Consider the following 17,529-nt stretch of genomic DNA (forward strand, 5'->3'; position numbering starts at 1 on the left):
TTTTCTTGACTGTTGCACCGATAGATTTTTTATTACAAGTCCCTAAAATAAAGGGTTTTTTTAAACAAATGAAAATCGATAGCTCTATTGGAAAGCAAAAATATTTATTCGTGCTCGATACTAAAACACAAGGTCACATTTTGTTTCACACCGTTGATTTTCCTCTGTTTGCATACACTGCTGGTGGTGAATGGCTGAATGCTATCGAGGAGGAAAAACCTGGGGCCGCCGTGGTTGTTGGAGCGGCTGTTGGCGAAGTAGTCGGAGGAGAGAGGCATGAGAGAGACCACAACACCTGAGTACCGCCCTCGCCGGCAGCCGCGTGAAGATATCCTCGACGAAGTCGTTGGGAGGAGAGTGCGCATGTCTGCCTCATCGTTGTTAAACATGTCCGTGTTCAATTGTTATGCCACTACCGTTCATGTTCCGAGTATTTTCTGTTTCACTGCTGTGATTGCCACTATGTGTTTGAGCGTGTTATTTGACACTACTGCAATCGACACCTAATTTTTCTTTTTTGCATCTTAAATTCTGAGCACGGCTGCAATAACTAATGCCATCTGAAAACAGAAAACATCTCGCTTGAAAAAGAACCCAGCTCTACTCTCCCAGCCACCCACGTACAATACTCCAGCAGTACCAAAATATTACTCCCTTACTATGATTGAATACTGAATTGCTTCAGACTTGCAGCATTCTGCGACCTACAAAACAGAATTGAACTAGCAGGATCTTGATGGTCAGCCACGGCAGCCCTCAGCACCCAACTTATTGCTATGAAAATAGTTCGATTAACCATAAAGTTCAGTCTTTAGCTGTGTAGAAAAGGCACTTGGCTACAAAAGCTAATGCAGGGTCGACTATTCAACCCAGCAACTGCTACGTGAGACTGCGCCATGCTAAAATAAAATTAATCCGTAGCAACACATTAACATGTTTCCTAGTTTCATACCAAAACAGAGCCGGTCATCTATCACCAAAGGTCATTCGACAGGCAAATTGGCATCCTCGCTGGCCAAGCATGGAGAGTTCCAACGCTTCCAAGACCAGCACCGACCAAAGGGCCCTATCTCACTCGCTCAAAAGTAAGATAGCAGTTCCAGCTATGATGATGATCTTCTCTAGAGGATAAAAAGAATACTTGGGCAGTCAACAGTTTTTCTAATTTTGTATCCAGCACTGACAGATTTCAATTGCCATATTAATCAACACAGTCTGAAGTCACTATCCAAAAGTTCACAAAAACTTCTGAAGTCCCTCATAACATGCTCAATCCAAAACAAAACAAAAAACAAAAACAAAAAGGCGGGCTGTCACGATTGCATGTCCTCAACTTCAAAACGACAATATGAGAGAAACACGCCCCTCCCCCCTTCAACGTAGCGCCTCTGTCTTTCACAAACGTTTTTCTCGTGTCAAACAAATTGGCACGCCCGGTGGGACCCTGGTTCTCGTCCCATCTTTGCTTCGTTGTAGTCGTCAAAGTCGTCTTCGCCCGCTCATCCAATCGACGCAGCATGAGAAGCCACCGGCGTGGATCTCCGCTGATCAAGAATCCTCTTCATGCAAGGGGGCTCTCCCGCGCCAACGGCTCGGAGCCTTGGGTGATCCAGTTTAGAGCCATGCTGCCACCCATGGTCTTCATCACGCATGACGCCAAGATGTACATGCACCAGGCCCGAGAGCCAACGTACAACGTACCAGCGGGCCATGACGTGCATCTTCGGCGACCTGATCTACCATTCGGTGGAGTGCTACGTTGAAGACATGGTGGCCAAGACCAAGGACCGCCAGGATCATCACAAGAACCTTCGGGTTGTCTTTGAACGTCTACGACAACACCAGCTCAAGATGAACCCATTGAAGTGCTCCTTCGTCGTACAATCAGGCACCTTCCTAGGCTTTGTTGTCCATCATCGAGGCATAGAGATCGAGCCCAAGAAGATCAAGGCCATCCTCATCATGCCACCACCTTGTAATCTCAAGGAGTTGAGGCCATTGCAAGGGAAGTTGGCATACATCCGCCGCCTCATCTCCAACCTCTTCGGACATATCCAGCCCTTCTCATGTCTCATGAAGAAAGGAGATCCGTTCGTGTGGGATGAAAGATGTCAAAGAGGCTTCGACGACATCAACAACTATTTGCTTAACCCACCTGTTTTGGCAGCTCCTGCGAAAGGGTGCCCTCTTATTCTTTACATTGCAGCGCAACCTACTTCGATAGGCGCCCTACTCGCTCAACACAATGATGAAGGAAAGGAGGTGGCTTGCTACTACTTGAGTCGCACCATGGTGGGTGCTGAGCGCAACTACTCTCCAATAGAGAAGTTATGTTTGACGCTCATATTCACACTAAAGAAGTTGAGGCACTACATGCTAGCACTCCAAATCCATCTCATTGCAAGCGCGGATCCTACAAGGCAGTCAAGGGTCAAGCCTTGGCGGAGTTCCTCGCGGCGCACCTCATCCCCGACGATTCCCCACACATCACCAACCTCCAGACCCACGCATCACCAACCTCCAGGAGAGGAGGCGTTCGCCGTCGAGTTGGAAGCGCCATGGAACTCCGGAAAGTTTCCGGAAACATAACCTAGAAAGGCCCGTGCATTTAGTAGACCTACAATTACACATGAAACTGGGCTTGACCAAGTATCAAGTCCACTAATTACTCTTAACCCTAATCACTTTGTACAATTGCGTGTGCATGCCGCCGTTAAACTATGTGTGTTACTTTATGTTGAATGTTAAACTATGTGTGTTACTTTATGTTGAATTGCCGCTTGTCGAAGTTAAGTGACATATTTTTGTCTTATTATCATTTTATTTATGTGTGTCTTTAAAGCTACAAATTAAGGTATTATGCCGCATTGTGTTGTGGCAGATATCCATTTTCGTAACATATGTATCCGTTCTGTATTCATATCCGATGATTTTAATTTTTATATTTGTTTCCGGGGTTTCCGATTCCATTTTCGATTACGACAAGATAGATGAAAACAAAAACGATAAAGCATGTTTGTGTCCGTTTCCGTTTTATTTTCAACCCTAGCTGAAACTGTGTTGGACGGGCTGGGTTCAGTAACCCGCCCAAACCACCGGTTGAATTAATATATATATTTCTCTCTTATTTATAGTTTTTAGGATTGCCCTTCTTATTTACACAACCTCTGATGTTTTCTTGCCTAAAGGAAAGAGGCCACTTCAACTAACTACGATAATGTAGCAGCATACTGTCAACCCTAGTCCATCCAATCTACTCCATGGTTGAATCTGTTATTCCTTCTTCCATGTCTTTTTTTTTATGATCCTTCTTCCATATCTGATGGCAAACAAAAGGATAAATAATGTCAGAATACGGTTTACTTCAGAAATGCTGCAACAAAGCAAAGTAGGAAATAATGGCACAAAATGCATGTCAAAAAAGACTACAGAGTATTACAAATTGAGAATATAATACTGTCTCTAAAAAAGGTAATCACCTAAAGCAATTCGATGGTAAAATCTTAGTGATATCAAGAACATTAGATAAGAAATAAGGTTGTCCATCACTACCATGGCAACCAAATGAATCTAAAGATGGATTTGCAGGTATTACTTTCTCAAATGTGTAAATCGTCTGTCTTCTGTTCTTATGTTTGGCCCAACCTGTCTCAAATGAGTAAATAGCCCTAAACTTCATGGATGCATCAATTAGGTTCATAAGTTTCATGAATCTGACATATCAATATTCAGGTCCATGCTTGCACAACTCATTCAAAGCTGGCTAGCCCACAAAACTGGCAAAAATAACTAAACTGGGGGTAGAGTCATGAATACATCTCATCTTAGGGTGCCTGACCCAACAATCATCCAACTCCTCGTTCCTAAGGATTTGTTCTTTCCAGTACTCAATGCTGTCACGTCAGAACGTCGCACTGCTGCTATCCTGCTCATCATCGTGATGATCGAATGTTCGCTGTCATCTGACTTGTTGAACCGTTACTGGGCTTTATGTTTCTGGCCCATGTGGCCCATCTGCTGTGTATGTGGCTGAGCTATATATATTCTCACCTCAGTACCGTGTAACCCTAGATAGAATAGAGAGTGAGCTTCCACCCACAAGGTTAGCCGCCACCTCTGATCTCTACATGGTATCAGAGCTCTAGAGGATGGAGGGGGTGGCGCGCGGAGATGAAGACCCGGTGAGTGGATCCGTTGGAGGCTGCGAGGGATTTGGTGGTTACGCATCGGGAGGTCCGAGGGAAGTGTTGTGGCAAGGCTGAGCCATGGGAGACGATTTGGCAAAGGCAGCCGGACGAGCTGGCGGAGATCCTCACCGCCAAGACTACGGAGGCTACGGCTGTGGTCGAGGTCGGGAGATGGGGCTCTACTTGCCGGAGTCTCACGAGGCGAGGGGTGCAAAAGCTGGAACCGGCACCAAACGAGATTAAGCCGGAGGGTGTTAGCAATTATTTGAGCTGGTCTAGGAGAGGACGGTACATTGCTTGAAGACGAAAGCTTTGGAAGGATATGTTCGGGAGAAGTTGTTGAACCTGTTGAGAAGCAAGGTGCCGAGTGGAAGAAATGGAGCACTACCGATTCGGGAATACTTGCGTGGTTGCTCGGCTCTTTAACCCCGCCGATTCTTGCATCCGTTGAGGCACCGCCTCTCGCAAAAGAGGTATGGGAAGCTTTGTCTCGGATGTATTCGGTAAGGAAATGTGATGCTTGTTTCTCAACTTGAGGATAGACTGCATGATCTCACTCAAGGTGAAAAATCAGTGATGACTTATGTGGGGGAGCTGAAACAGTTGTGGGCTGATTTGGATCATCTTGATCCTTTGGTGCTCACCCATACTGAATGTGTTGTGGCAGCAAAGAAATGGATTGAAGGCAAGCGAGTGCTCAAGTTTTTGAAGGGTCTGAATCAAGACTTTGAGAATAGGAGGGCGAATCGATGCATGAAACTCGGTTGCCTTCACTTGAAGTCTGCTATTGCCGCTATTGCACAAGAGGAAACAAGACCGAAGTGCAATGGAAAAGGGGAACTTACACAAAGGCCTCGCCTATCTTGTGTACGAGACCGGAGAGTGCTTCAACCGTGGAGTAAGTGGCCACCTTGTCCATCAATGTACGGCTCCACCTCGCCGAGGCGAGAGGAGGTTTCGGAGGCGGCGGGTATGGCGGGGGATACTATAGAGGTGGTAGAGGCGAAACGGAGGAAATTACTACCACAACTCGGGCGGTCCACAAGGAGGGGCCGAGCCAATATGACATTTACGAGAGGGAGGTAGATTAGTAACTCGGAATCGGGGAAGTGTTGAAGGGGAAGTGAAGAAAAATGAACGAGCAAGGAGAAACGAGCTTCGGGCGGTTTGCTCATTTTGTCTACACCAAAGGTAATACGAGAAAATGTCTCTCTCGGTCGCTCATAAGCTTGATTCCGATTGGGTATTAGATTCCGGTGCCTCAAGGCATGTTACTCGGTAATAGTAGAGAGTTTGAGATGTATAATCGGTACCCATCTACATACCATGAAACCATTCAAGCTGCGGATGGTACTTGCTCAACTTTGTAAAAGGTGTTGGAGATGTCCAATGTTCATCTAACATAAAGTTATCCTCTGTCCTACATGTGCCTGCATTTCCAGTGAGCTTGATCTCTTTGAGTAACCTGGTGGATCAGATTGATTGCCGCATTATTCTTGATAAGTATATGTGTTTAATTCAGGAGAGGATGACTGGAAGGAAGCTTGGGGACGGAATCAGATGTAGAGGGTTATGGTACCTGGACCGAGAGAAGCCTAAGTTGCTAGGATACTCAGTGGTGCTCGCAGCGGTCCAAGGTGATAAAGAGAGCAAGACCATGATCCATCATTGTCGAATGGGGCACATTTCCTTTGATAAGATGAGCAAAGTTTGTCCTGATGTAATGAGTAGAGTAGACATGAACAAACTGAAATGTGATGCATGTGAGTATGCTAAACATACCGGAACATCTTATGTGAGTAAGGGGTCGAGAAGTATAGCTCCCTTCGCTCTTGTGCACTCGATGTATGGACATGTCCTACTATGTCGATTAGTGGAATGAAATATTTTGTAACCTTCATTGATTGTTATACCCGCATGACCCGGGTGTATCTTTTACGCCACAAAGATGAGGTGTTTCAATGCTTTCGGGACTTACGTGCATATGTAAACACTCAATTTAGGGTGCGAGTACAAATGCTCGGATCCGATAATGGGACGAGTATGTTAACAACGAGATTTGGCGGATTCTTATCCGAGAAAGGTATCATGCATCAAACTTCCCGCTCGAGATACTTCTCCCCAAAATGGAGTAGTCGAAAGAAAGAATCGACACATATTAGAGGTAACTCGCTCTCTCATGTACACTATGAATGTACCGAAATTTCTATGGAGTGAGGCGGTTCTAATCGCTACCTTTCTTATTAATCGCATGCCTTCACGGATTTTGGGCATGAAATCGCCATGTGAACTTTTATTTGGAGAAAACAAATTTCCTGTTGCCCCCAAGGTCTTCGGCCGTACTTGCTTTGTCGGGGATCACGAGACCATCGGCAAGTAAGCTTGATCCCAAGAGTCGTGAAATGCATTTTTATTGGCTATCCTCCCGGACAACAAGGATATAAATGCTGGAATCCAACTGAGCGCAGAACTTTTGTGAGTATGGATGTCACCTTTCGTGAATCTGAACCCTTTTATGGTGAGCAAACAGACTTAAGCATATTGTTTGAAGGTCTTGATCATCTGTCACAGTTGAGCGCTGATCAAGAGGGGGAGAATACAAACGGTACAGTCACACCTGCAGAAAATTCTGATGCAACAACAAAGGGTCAACCTTCTCCGCTGGTGATTGGATCGGATCTGATCTCTTCAGAGTCTGAAGCTGATGGTGCCCATGTAACTGCACCACAACAGGGTGCCCATGTAACTGCACCACAACAGGGCCAAGAAAAGCAACTTCAAGTGTACACAAGGAGGCGACGTGAGAATGTTGAACAGGGGGAGAATGATGAACAGGGGGAGGAAGATAATTTGGTACAGGGGTCACAAATACAAGAGGAAGAACAATCTGCTGAAGACAGACAATCTGCTGAAGATAGTTCATCGAGTGCACCGTTGGAGGTGAACTCAAATATCACTAGAGGATCGGCAGACCTACCAATTGCACTAAGAAAGGGGACTAGAGCAGCTACAAGCAGACCTGTGAAGAAATATGGGTTTAATGTTCATGATATCGGCAACTATGTGTCTTATGAAGCCTTGTCACCCTCCCATCCGGCATTTGTTGCGTCTCTCCAATTAGTGCATATTCCTATCGATTGGACAGTTGCAAAACAAGATCCTAAATGGTGTGTTGCTATGAGAGAAGAGTTGGAAGCATTAAGGAAGAATCAAACTTGGGAGTTGACTACCTTACCAGATGGAAAGAAAGCTGTTGGATGCAAGTGGGTGTTTACAGTCAAACAAAGTCCGGAGGGAAAGATAGAAAGGTATAAGGCAAGGTTGGTTGCAAGGGGATATAGTCAAACATATGGGATTGACTATGACGAAACCTTTGCCCCTGTGGCGAAAATGAACACTGTGAGGATCTTGATATCTTGTGCAGTTAATTTTGGATGGCCACTACATCAGCTTGATGTGAAGAATGCCTTCTTGCATGGTGACCTTCGAGGAAGAGGTGTATATGGAGGTGCCACCGGGAATGGTCGCTGCTGAAAATGGAGGTAAAGTGTGCAAACTAAAAAAGGCTCTATGGTCTGAAACAATCTCCAAGAGCCTGGTTTGATCGGTTTAGAAGGGCCGTGTGTGCCATGGGATATAGATAGTGCAATGGTGATCACACTGTGTTTTACAGGCATTCAAACCAAAGGATTACTATTACGGTCGTTTATGTGGATGATATCATAATTACTCGGGGATGATGAAGCTGAAATACTCGGATTGAAGAAGTGTCTAAGTAGGGTTTTTGAGGTGAAGGATCTTGGCCAACTCGGGTATTTTCTTGGGATAGAAATAGCACGATCGGCAAGGGGCATAGTGTTGTCACAACGCAAGTATGTTCTAGACTCGTTGAATGACACGGGAATGATGCAATGTCGAGCAGCCGCAACCCCCATTGATCAAAATTATAAGATAACAGCTGAATCTGGAGAATTGGTGGAAAAGGAAACTTATCAAAGACTTGTAGGAAGGTTGCTATATTTATGTCATACAAGGCCAGACATTGCGTATGCGATGAGCGTTGTAAGTAGATATATGCATGAACCAAGGGTGGTCACCTAGATGCGAGTACATCGAATTCGAGGTACCTAAAGGGAACTCCGGGAAAAGGGTTATGGTTCAGAAGTAATGGACATCTAGTAATAGATGGCTATAGTGATGCTGATTGGGCAAGTTGTCTTGATGACAGGAGGTCAACTTCAGGATATTGTGTATTTGTTGGAGGTAACCTAGTATCATGGAGGAGTAAAAAGCAACAAGTCGTATCAAAGTCATCCGCTGAAGCTGAATACCGTGCCATGTCTGAAGGATTGAGTGATATGCTATGGGTAAAAAATCTCTTACGTGAGCTGAAGGTGCTAAGAGATGGTCATTTAAATGTTTGGTGTGATAACAAGTCGAGCAATATGTATAGCAAACAATCCAGTCCAACATGACGGAACCAAACATATAGAGATTGACGGGTTCTTTATCAAGGAGAAATTAGATGCTCGGAATTATCAAGATTGATTATGTGAACACTAGACAAGCAGATTGCAGATTGTTTAACAAAAGGACTAGGAACAAAGGAATGCAACTTGGCTTGTGACAAGATGGGGATGATAGATATATATCACCCATCTTGAGGGGAGTGTTGAACCGTTACTTGGGCTTTATGTTTCGGCCCATGTGGCCCATCTGTCGTGTATGTGGGTCGAGCTATATATATTCTCACCTCAGTACCGTGTAACCCTAGATAGAATAGAGAGTGAGCTTCCACCCACAAGGTTAGCCGCCGCCTCTGATCTCTACATGACTTCACCGACAGTGAGACTATAATGGACCTATCTGCACGTTTGCTATGTGCACTAAACATCAGCAATGGACCATGGTCAAGTTATACAGGGTATCCCCTATAGGCATGGGGATCGACCTGAATCCGGATAGAGCCTCGCAGCCCTAGACCGCAGATGTGTCAATCCAATCAGGGTTAGGCAAGGAATTGTTAGTCGTAGTAGGATAGTATCTAGACTCAGCAAAGGGAAAATCCCTACTCACGCTACCCCTCACGAACGGCCAGGCGAGCAAGCGGCAATATGTTGACCCACATGCTCCCTTGAGAAGTCGATGCTTTTCCAGGTCACCTCTCGTCATCATCGATGGAAAAGATGAACGGAACTCATCTGTTTCGACCACCTTAAATTGTCAAGCCCGAGAGGAGGGGGCGGGTGCTTTAGGGGATCAAATGGGTGCCATGTGTTAAGTATCTTACTTTAGGCCTTCCCAATTCAGTTCCACACAGTGAAGAGTTTGTCAAATCATAGTATCTGTAAGAACTGAGGATACACACAAAACGAAATCCACAAGGATTGAGGGTATGCTACAAAAGAAAAATACCTTGTAAAGTCCGATAATGTTTTGAAATACTAAATCACCTTTCATTGCTAGCTGCTAAGTAGTATTACGAACATTCTCTATATTAGTTACTATAATAGAAATACAAGGTATGCAGCATCTATGAACATTTAAGGAAATTAGTAACCAGGGTAGCATATCAGAAGTATCTAACCTTTTCGAATGGTTGTTGAATGACATCATAGTAGTGGTGCTTATAGTATCTTGTGTCCATCCAAAACTGATCGAATACAAAAGAAATCAGCAACACTTGTACACCGCTAGCAATTAAATTGTGAAAAAAAGGCATAGCTCGGTACCAGGTGACTTTTAAGCATCCACCTACGATAAGCATCACCGACAACCTAAGGTGGACAAATAATCAAGATAAAATTAAAAGAGCCAATATAAAACATAAAACAATATCCAAGTGATTAAATGTCCTACCTCTTCAAAAGTATCGAGCCATGAGCAGCATGAGCTAATCATAAGTGACATTGCTCGATAATCCTGGCATTTATAGAATATTCAATTAAGGTTCACCAACTATTTGAAGCACAAAAAGGGTTGACATAAGAGATCAGACCATAATTCCACGAATAACATAATAGTCTGGAAGCTGAAACGATGTGAAAACTTGCTTCTTGAATGCAGCCACAAGTTCTGAAAAGTGAGATTCATTGTCCTACAAAATCAAGCACACAACAACAATGCAGACGTTACAGAACTAGGTCGAGCATTTGTACTAGCAACTATAAAGAGTTCATTGATGGGACAATTACCGAATCGGTAGCATCATCGGCAATGCAAAAAAAACCTTTATCGTCCAGCTCAACAATCAAACTTTGAAGTCCAACTCTCAGCTGAAAGTTGATGCATCCACAATCAAATGGATAAGAAAAAGCATGCAAGTGCATAACTGGATTGCATAGGTTACAAGCCAATGCAAGTTGGATGGAACAAAGATTCCAGATGCTAAATCTGGAGAATAAATGACAACAAATAGATACCTTTCTGAGCTACTTACAAGTAGAAAAATACTCCCTCCCTCCCAAAATAAGGATCAAGTCTGTCTACATGTTTTTAGTGTGTAGATACATCTCCAGAAAACGTTGAGCAAGTTATTTTGGGGCAGAGGGTGTACAATAGATTGCCCTCTAGGTCCTTGTATTGTTTTCTCACTTTTCATATTATCTAAGAGCAGCTCACGTATTATCAAACTAATCAAGTCCATAAAAACTGAATTGTGAACCATTTTAGCCTCCAGTCACGTGTAAGATGAAAACACTTTCAGATGATGTTTGGTTACTAATTTGTTTTAAGGTAACATTATGCAGATTTCAAGCAAAATGAAATCAATTCATACACAGCCACACATGACCAATGGCAGAAGCCTGCCCATGCGCACAAACCATAATTACTGGATTCACTCCAACCCCCCATTAACCTGGATCCCGATTGAGCAATCAAGATCAGGGTTCAAAATCGCTGAAGACTGCCGTTAGTTTGGGAGGCGATTTAGTCAAACTAAGGGAATGGAAAACTAATAAAACACGGCATTAAATCAAGAGATAAATAAGAAAAATCATGTCAGAGTCGCCGCACACCACTGCAGTTTTCTTGGGGCACTAATTAAAAGAACACATACAGTATCAAAAGTCTGCATGAACCTTTTATCTAGTGGAGTTTCCAAAGAAAAGTTTCATGTAATCTAAATCCTACAAGATTTTAATATTCCATATACAGCTTGACTGCCCACAACATAATTCCATAAAATTTGAACCTTTTTCAAAGCCATTACTAACTGTTGTGTGGCAGGTAAATAGCATATGTTCTTCAGAAGAATGTCTAGATAATAACTAGTCTACAAGATCGGCATGCCCGTATGAATCGGCTTGTATAGTCAAGCAGTAGATTTGGCTCATTACAAGTAAAATGCCTATTGTACTGAAGCCAACATCTTCCAAGGAAAATTAAGCACAGGTCGGAAGTAAAGATGGTTTTGGATACCAATCCAATGATTTCACTTCTGTGTCACACAAATAACATTTAATTAATCTGATTGCTCTTGAATCTTGGAAGATTAGGTATAATATAGTACTTCGATTTAGCGACTCCTACGTACACGCAACAGATTAATCTTCTTGACTATTGAATGGGAGTTGGTGATGGTGGTGGTAGGTGGATTTCATTTTTGCGTCATACAAACATCATTTAATTTATCTAATTGCTTTTCAATCTTGGAACGTTGGGTATAATATAGTACTTCAATTTTCTGGCTCCTACACGCAGCAGATAAATCTTCTTGACTATTGAATGGGAGTTGGTGATTGTGGTGGTAGTACATTATCTCCTCACGCCAATCCTTCCTGATTTTCCAAGCCGGAAATGGTCCCTCCTCTGCACGTCTATAAAAAACAAGCACTTCTTCCGACCATTCCAATTTGCACATAACCCATTGAATTTTCCAAAGTCCAAACCTAGCTGCAGGCACAAACACGTCCTCCCAAGACGCCACATCTGCCTCTCGGTTTCTCTTCATTGGACATTCAGCAGAGGGGACTGGCTATGTGTACCCACCACCACGATCCCTGTATCTAAACGTGGGCGTCGCCGTTCAGCACATCAACTCCAACAACCCCCCTACGCTGCAGCCGCCGCCAGCCACTTGTCTTCTGCCTCCCCGACTGTTTCCTCTCGCTTCAGTCCACCCGTGGCCAGCGCTCATGCTAGCAACTAACGCTCTGATGTCAAACCAAGCAGGAGCAAGGCAAACCCCGTAGAGCAGATGTAGCATCCCTATCTTGTTTTTTCTGCAAATCTTGCTTATGTTAGAACCTGTATGGCTGAGAAGGATGGTGTTTGGATGGCAGGGAGGTGCACCACATGGCCGTATGTAAGGAGGCTCCAATTTTGTTTTGGATGGTGAAACTAATGGCAATATTATTTTTAAGGAACTTAATTTCTTTTCTTTTTGAGGAATCTAATCAAATACAGCCGCTATTTGGGTGCAGAGAAGTTATTTTGCACCCAGCATATTTTTACGTTATTACATTCGTTAAATTATGTTTTTAATATAATTACATTCATATTGACTCACAACAAAAAAAATCGACATAAATACAGTGTAGGAGTCATTACTGTGTAAAAAGATATAAAAATATGTATTTTGCGTAGTATATTTTGTACGTCACGTAAACAAAAAAAATATGTCAAGCCTATAATTATATTCTCCTTGATTTCCGAAGTAAGAAAAATTTTACATGATGTAAAAAATTATACTCCCTATGTCCCACTTTAGGTGGCGCACACGTTTTTCGAGATTTGAGTTTGACCATTGATTTGACCAACTAAACATAAAATATATGATATGCATGTTATACCATTGAATTCGTATTTGAATAAATTTTCTAACGATATAATATTTTGTAACAATCGACAAATATTTAACTGATCAAATTAGTGGTCAAAGTTTGGACATGCATAACAAGGGCACCACCTCCATTGAGACGGAGGGAGTATACTGTTGCAAAGAAAGAAACAGGGTGGAATACAGAATAAATATTCTGCGACATGGGGGTCAAATAGCGCGTCCAATCCAATTAATGACAATGTAATTTCGGTTGTTTGCAACTGAGATCAGAATGACACCTGTCATTCGTTTGGAGTTTATTGTATTCTTAACGAAATGTATTCTTCTTGGATGTATGTATGATGTATCTGCAAGCTTGTTGTGATAATGAAATGTTGCATGCTTGCTGTTAGGTGGATGCTCATGTGGATGGGTGTTAGCACATATGCTTGAGATTTAAAATACACAGATCTTCTAGTTAGGATTATGTTCACATGCATGATTTCTGGATGGAAATATGTAGAATTGCTGACCAAATTAATAGGTACTATTCACATGTTCTCATGTAGAATTACTATCTCCTATTTGAAGATCATATGCAGCATCACACTCAAATAGCCCATGGCAATTATTTCTTTGTGCACCAATTGACAAGACTGCTGACATTTTTTGTTAGCAATTTCCAAAATCCATTTAAGGGTTCATAGTAATTTATGAAGCTGATTCGAGGCATGACTAAATTTAGTCAAACAGTGTTTATAGACTGGTGCCATGCCTTAAGTAGTTTGTCCACCTTCAGAACACACCGCCTCTTGAATTAGAAGAAACCATTGACACGGGAGCAAGCATGCAGCAACAGATGTCTCCTTATAGCATTGCGCTATTGCAGTAGATACATGAGAGAGAGAGAGGGGGGGGGGGGATTTTCCATTAAAACTACGGAGTACATGCAAATGACCTTCATACCATATGACTAACAATGTAGAATCAGCAACACAAGTAACCCGATAAACATAAACTACAAGTAGCTACAGCAAATTCAAGGACAAGTAGAACAAATAGAAAGCACACCTGCTCGTCATTAATAGCATCTTGAACACATTTGTAATATGAATTTAGTTGATATTGCATGTCCATAAATTTAGCTCTTCGCTGTAGCAAGATAGAAATATGTGATGAATGCATTTCCATGAAAATATGATTCATAAATAAGGTCAATCTATTAGTGAGCACCTCAAAAGACAACTTAATGAGATCATGATCCAGAACTGAAAATTGTGTGGGTAAGAGATTATCATCAAGAACAGCATTCAGTGCATCATCCTGTGAACCTCAAAATACAAGTTAATGAGGCAATATGTATGCAGGCACATATAAATAGGGCATTGTTGCAACAATTGAAGAACTAACCTTGTAGATATGCTGATCTAACGCACCTGAAGCCAAATGTGCATCAAACTTTTCATGCAATCTTGCTTGTTCTTTTGCAACATGATACTGAAAAGAGAAATAATTTTGTGATATACTAAATGTAGCCAGAGCAGTAATATATTGGAATTTTTCTTGTGAAAATAATGAAAGCCTGAAAAAACAACAGACCACTTTGTTTTGGCAACAACAATCCTGTTAAATATTGGCCAAAAGAAAACATGTATCTGCCAAGCTGTATTTGTAAGGAAGAGGTTACATAATTATGTCAGGTTAGAAGTCTTAAATATTGGTCAAAAGAAAACATGTATCTGTCAAGCAGTATTTTGGAAGGGAGAGGTTACAGAATTATGTTAGGTTAGAAATCTTACTAGTGAGATGGGTAAAGAAAGGTTCACACAAATACATTACAGAAGGTAACAAAAAAGCTCTTCTGTATGCTGTAAGTTCCAAAAGGTCAGATATGTTGCATCTGTTTTCTTTTCTCTTTTCGTAGTTTCCTCTCAATCATGTACACTAATAAATATATTCCAGTTGACCATCTAATAAAAGAGGTGTTGCATATGAAATAATGCACTAAATGCAGAACGAAGACTTTGCTCAAGTAATTACAATAAAAGGTAACAAATAATTTAATTGCCATATAAAACAGGCACAAAGAAAAATAGTTCTGTAGAGCACGCATGTGTGTGGATGACGAGGGTTTTAGAAAGGAGTGAATGTATACCGTTTTGTTCATGTTGTCAATATAATTTCTTGCGTAAGTTACCAAATGCACCGGAAAATCTCCTATAGCTGGTTGCAATGGCTGAAAAGAGGAAAACTCATATGTAAGTATATATTTCACAAACTGTGAACACACCGCAGGGGGGGGGGGGATACCTGCAGATAAGTTATGTTTTCCAGATAAGTCGAATGATGAAGTATTTCCCTAAGCACATGTTCGTGGCCCTGTGTAATCAATTAGAATTTAATTAGAAATTGACGAAGAACATAGCAACATTAGCTCTAAAAGTTTCCTCATGTTACCCACCTTACGGATCATAGGATGGAATTGAGGCTCCCACAACAGCAAAATTTCACAGAACTCCTGAGGAAGGAGAGTGATTAGAGTAATCCTCAATAATATGCATCAGAGTACGAAAATTCTCACCTCAAGAGCAGATACCCTAAGAAAATCAGCAAGACCAGGATATCCCTCTAAATTTTTCACATGTTCCACCATACTGTCGTCATAACTTGAATGCTGCATGTTTTACACATATCTTAACTCACCTTGTAACACTTTTAACTCATTTTAAAGATAAAAAAATGGAACAATTACCTGAAGATAAGGTTTAAAATCGAAGAGTCCACAAAAAAATTGAAACATTTGTTCATTCCGTCTCTGCCAATGCTTTACAGACATTTTCCGCTTCAGGAGTAACAAAATAAAATAATCATTAGGCAACATATTGATATATGTGAAAAAATGTACTTCCTCCGATCCAAATTAATTGATTCAACTTTGTCTAGATACAGATGTATCGAGTCAACAAACGCATCTACATACATCCGTATCTAGACAAAGTGGAATCAATTAATTAGAATCAGAGGGAGTATTTTCTTCTGATAGTACATCCACACAACTTAGATGATATTACTTATACTTGTTTAACATTTTTTAATATACATAATAAAATTCATTGGAGCTCTTAGTTTTCACACAGTATACTACTCGGAATTATACTGAAACCCAGTTAAAATTTACATACTGAAATCACGTGCCACATACCATAGTGGCCCATTCCACTGTCATATATGCATGGTAAAAAATAACAGTGTTGGGTACAGAATAAAAGTAGCACCGATAGTAATGTTAATAAACTTACCGACAAAATATTTAACATGGTCCAGACGTAATCATGAGCGGCGCTATCAATACCATGTTTGGATTTAAAATCAGGTTTTAATTTATCAAAGAGATCCAACGGAGAAGAATAATCACACTGTAAGTAAACAACCGATCATATAAATACGTTTTGCGAATCTCAGATTACTATATGGAAATTTAGGGGTGAAGTATTGAATCAATAAAGAATTTACCTCCAGGCAGTCCTCCATTTCATTCACTTGATGCAACATGTCAACATAAGCTGCAATATATTCCCTAAACTCTTCTTCAACCTGATGTGAGCGCAAAATAAGGAAAACTGATAAAAAGAGAAATCATTTCATGCTATGTAAAGTACGTAGAGAATTAATATCAAGTGAGGAGGAATGAGAAACATATCAACATCAAACGAGAGCGAGAGGCAATATACCTTCCAAATCGAGACTTCATGCGATGGTGCGTCTTCCGCCTCCTTGTGCTCCCGCTGCGCCTTGAGCTCTAAATTGTCGACGGCAAACATGACGAGCAGGTCGTCGTTGCGGACAACGAGACAGTCGTCGAGAGGTCCAATCTAGGGGAACGGCGACTGCTGCTGCTTCGGGAGGAGGTCCAATCTAGGGTTCGAGGTACAAGGGGGAAAGGTAAGGATTTGGGACGAAGTGGAGAGCGAGGGAGACGGCGGCGCTGGGGCAAGGGCAACGGAGGAGGCGTTGGGGAAGGAGGAGGATGGCGCCCCGGCTTCGCCCGCTCTGCCTCTGCCTCTGCGACGCCCGGCCAGGCTGCTCTCGTTCGGGTTTTCTTCTGACAGCGTGTCTGTTGGGGGAGTTTTAAGTAGGCAGTGGGAATTAAGGGTTTAGAGCTGTAAACGTTTACGCGCGGCTGTAAACGTTTACGCGCGCGGCTGCGCTGAATTTTTTCCTACCGAAAGCTAGAAATATTCTTCCACTGAACACTCCAAAATACAGCGCGCATCCGACGGAAAATAACTTTCCTACACTACTATACATTCAAATGGATAAAAAGTGCAACACACGCATCACATAGTTTAAGAACTGCTTCTTCTTCATCGACACCTTGGCTTGAAGTAGAAATAGTAGGATCCATAGAGGCCACGAATTTTTCCGGTGGTGCTCCCATGACTCCTTCAAACATGGGCATGCCTCCTCCAAACATGGCTCCTCCAAACATGCCGGATGTGGGTGTGTTCATGTTGGCTATCAACAATCTCTTCTTGGTCAACGCTTCATCGCGGGTTGATGTACTCCTTTTGCCTTTCA

General features: G+C 42.1%; 1 protein-coding gene across 2 annotated transcripts; it reads right to left on the minus strand.

Moving 5' to 3' along the window:
- Window positions 1–3,006: 3,006 nt before the first annotated feature.
- LOC124702454 lies at window positions 3,007–17,019 on the minus strand. Of its 2 annotated transcripts, XM_047234598.1 has the most exons (17): window positions 16,683–17,019; window positions 16,465–16,545; window positions 16,251–16,367; window positions 15,704–15,793; window positions 15,533–15,625; window positions 15,413–15,469; window positions 15,262–15,330; window positions 15,107–15,187; window positions 14,362–14,448; window positions 14,185–14,274; window positions 14,023–14,103; window positions 10,382–10,462; window positions 10,186–10,284; window positions 10,047–10,109; window positions 9,920–9,964; window positions 9,775–9,840; window positions 3,007–3,319 (listed from the first exon to the last, which is right to left on the minus strand). In XM_047234598.1, the coding sequence occupies exons 1-17, from the start codon at window positions 16,770–16,772 to the stop codon at window positions 3,254–3,256; spliced, it is 1,356 nt and encodes a 451-aa protein (XP_047090554.1). In that variant the 5' UTR covers window positions 16,773–17,019; the 3' UTR covers window positions 3,007–3,253. The 2 variants fall into 2 exon arrangements, with proteins under 2 accessions (XP_047090554.1, XP_047090555.1); XM_047234599.1 differs by lacking the exon at window positions 16,251–16,367.
- Between the last annotated feature and the right edge of the window lie 510 nt (window positions 17,020–17,529).

This window comes from Lolium rigidum, chromosome 3 (genome assembly GCF_022539505.1).
Source record: "Lolium rigidum isolate FL_2022 chromosome 3, APGP_CSIRO_Lrig_0.1, whole genome shotgun sequence".
Taxonomy (NCBI): domain Eukaryota; kingdom Viridiplantae; phylum Streptophyta; class Magnoliopsida; order Poales; family Poaceae; genus Lolium; species Lolium rigidum.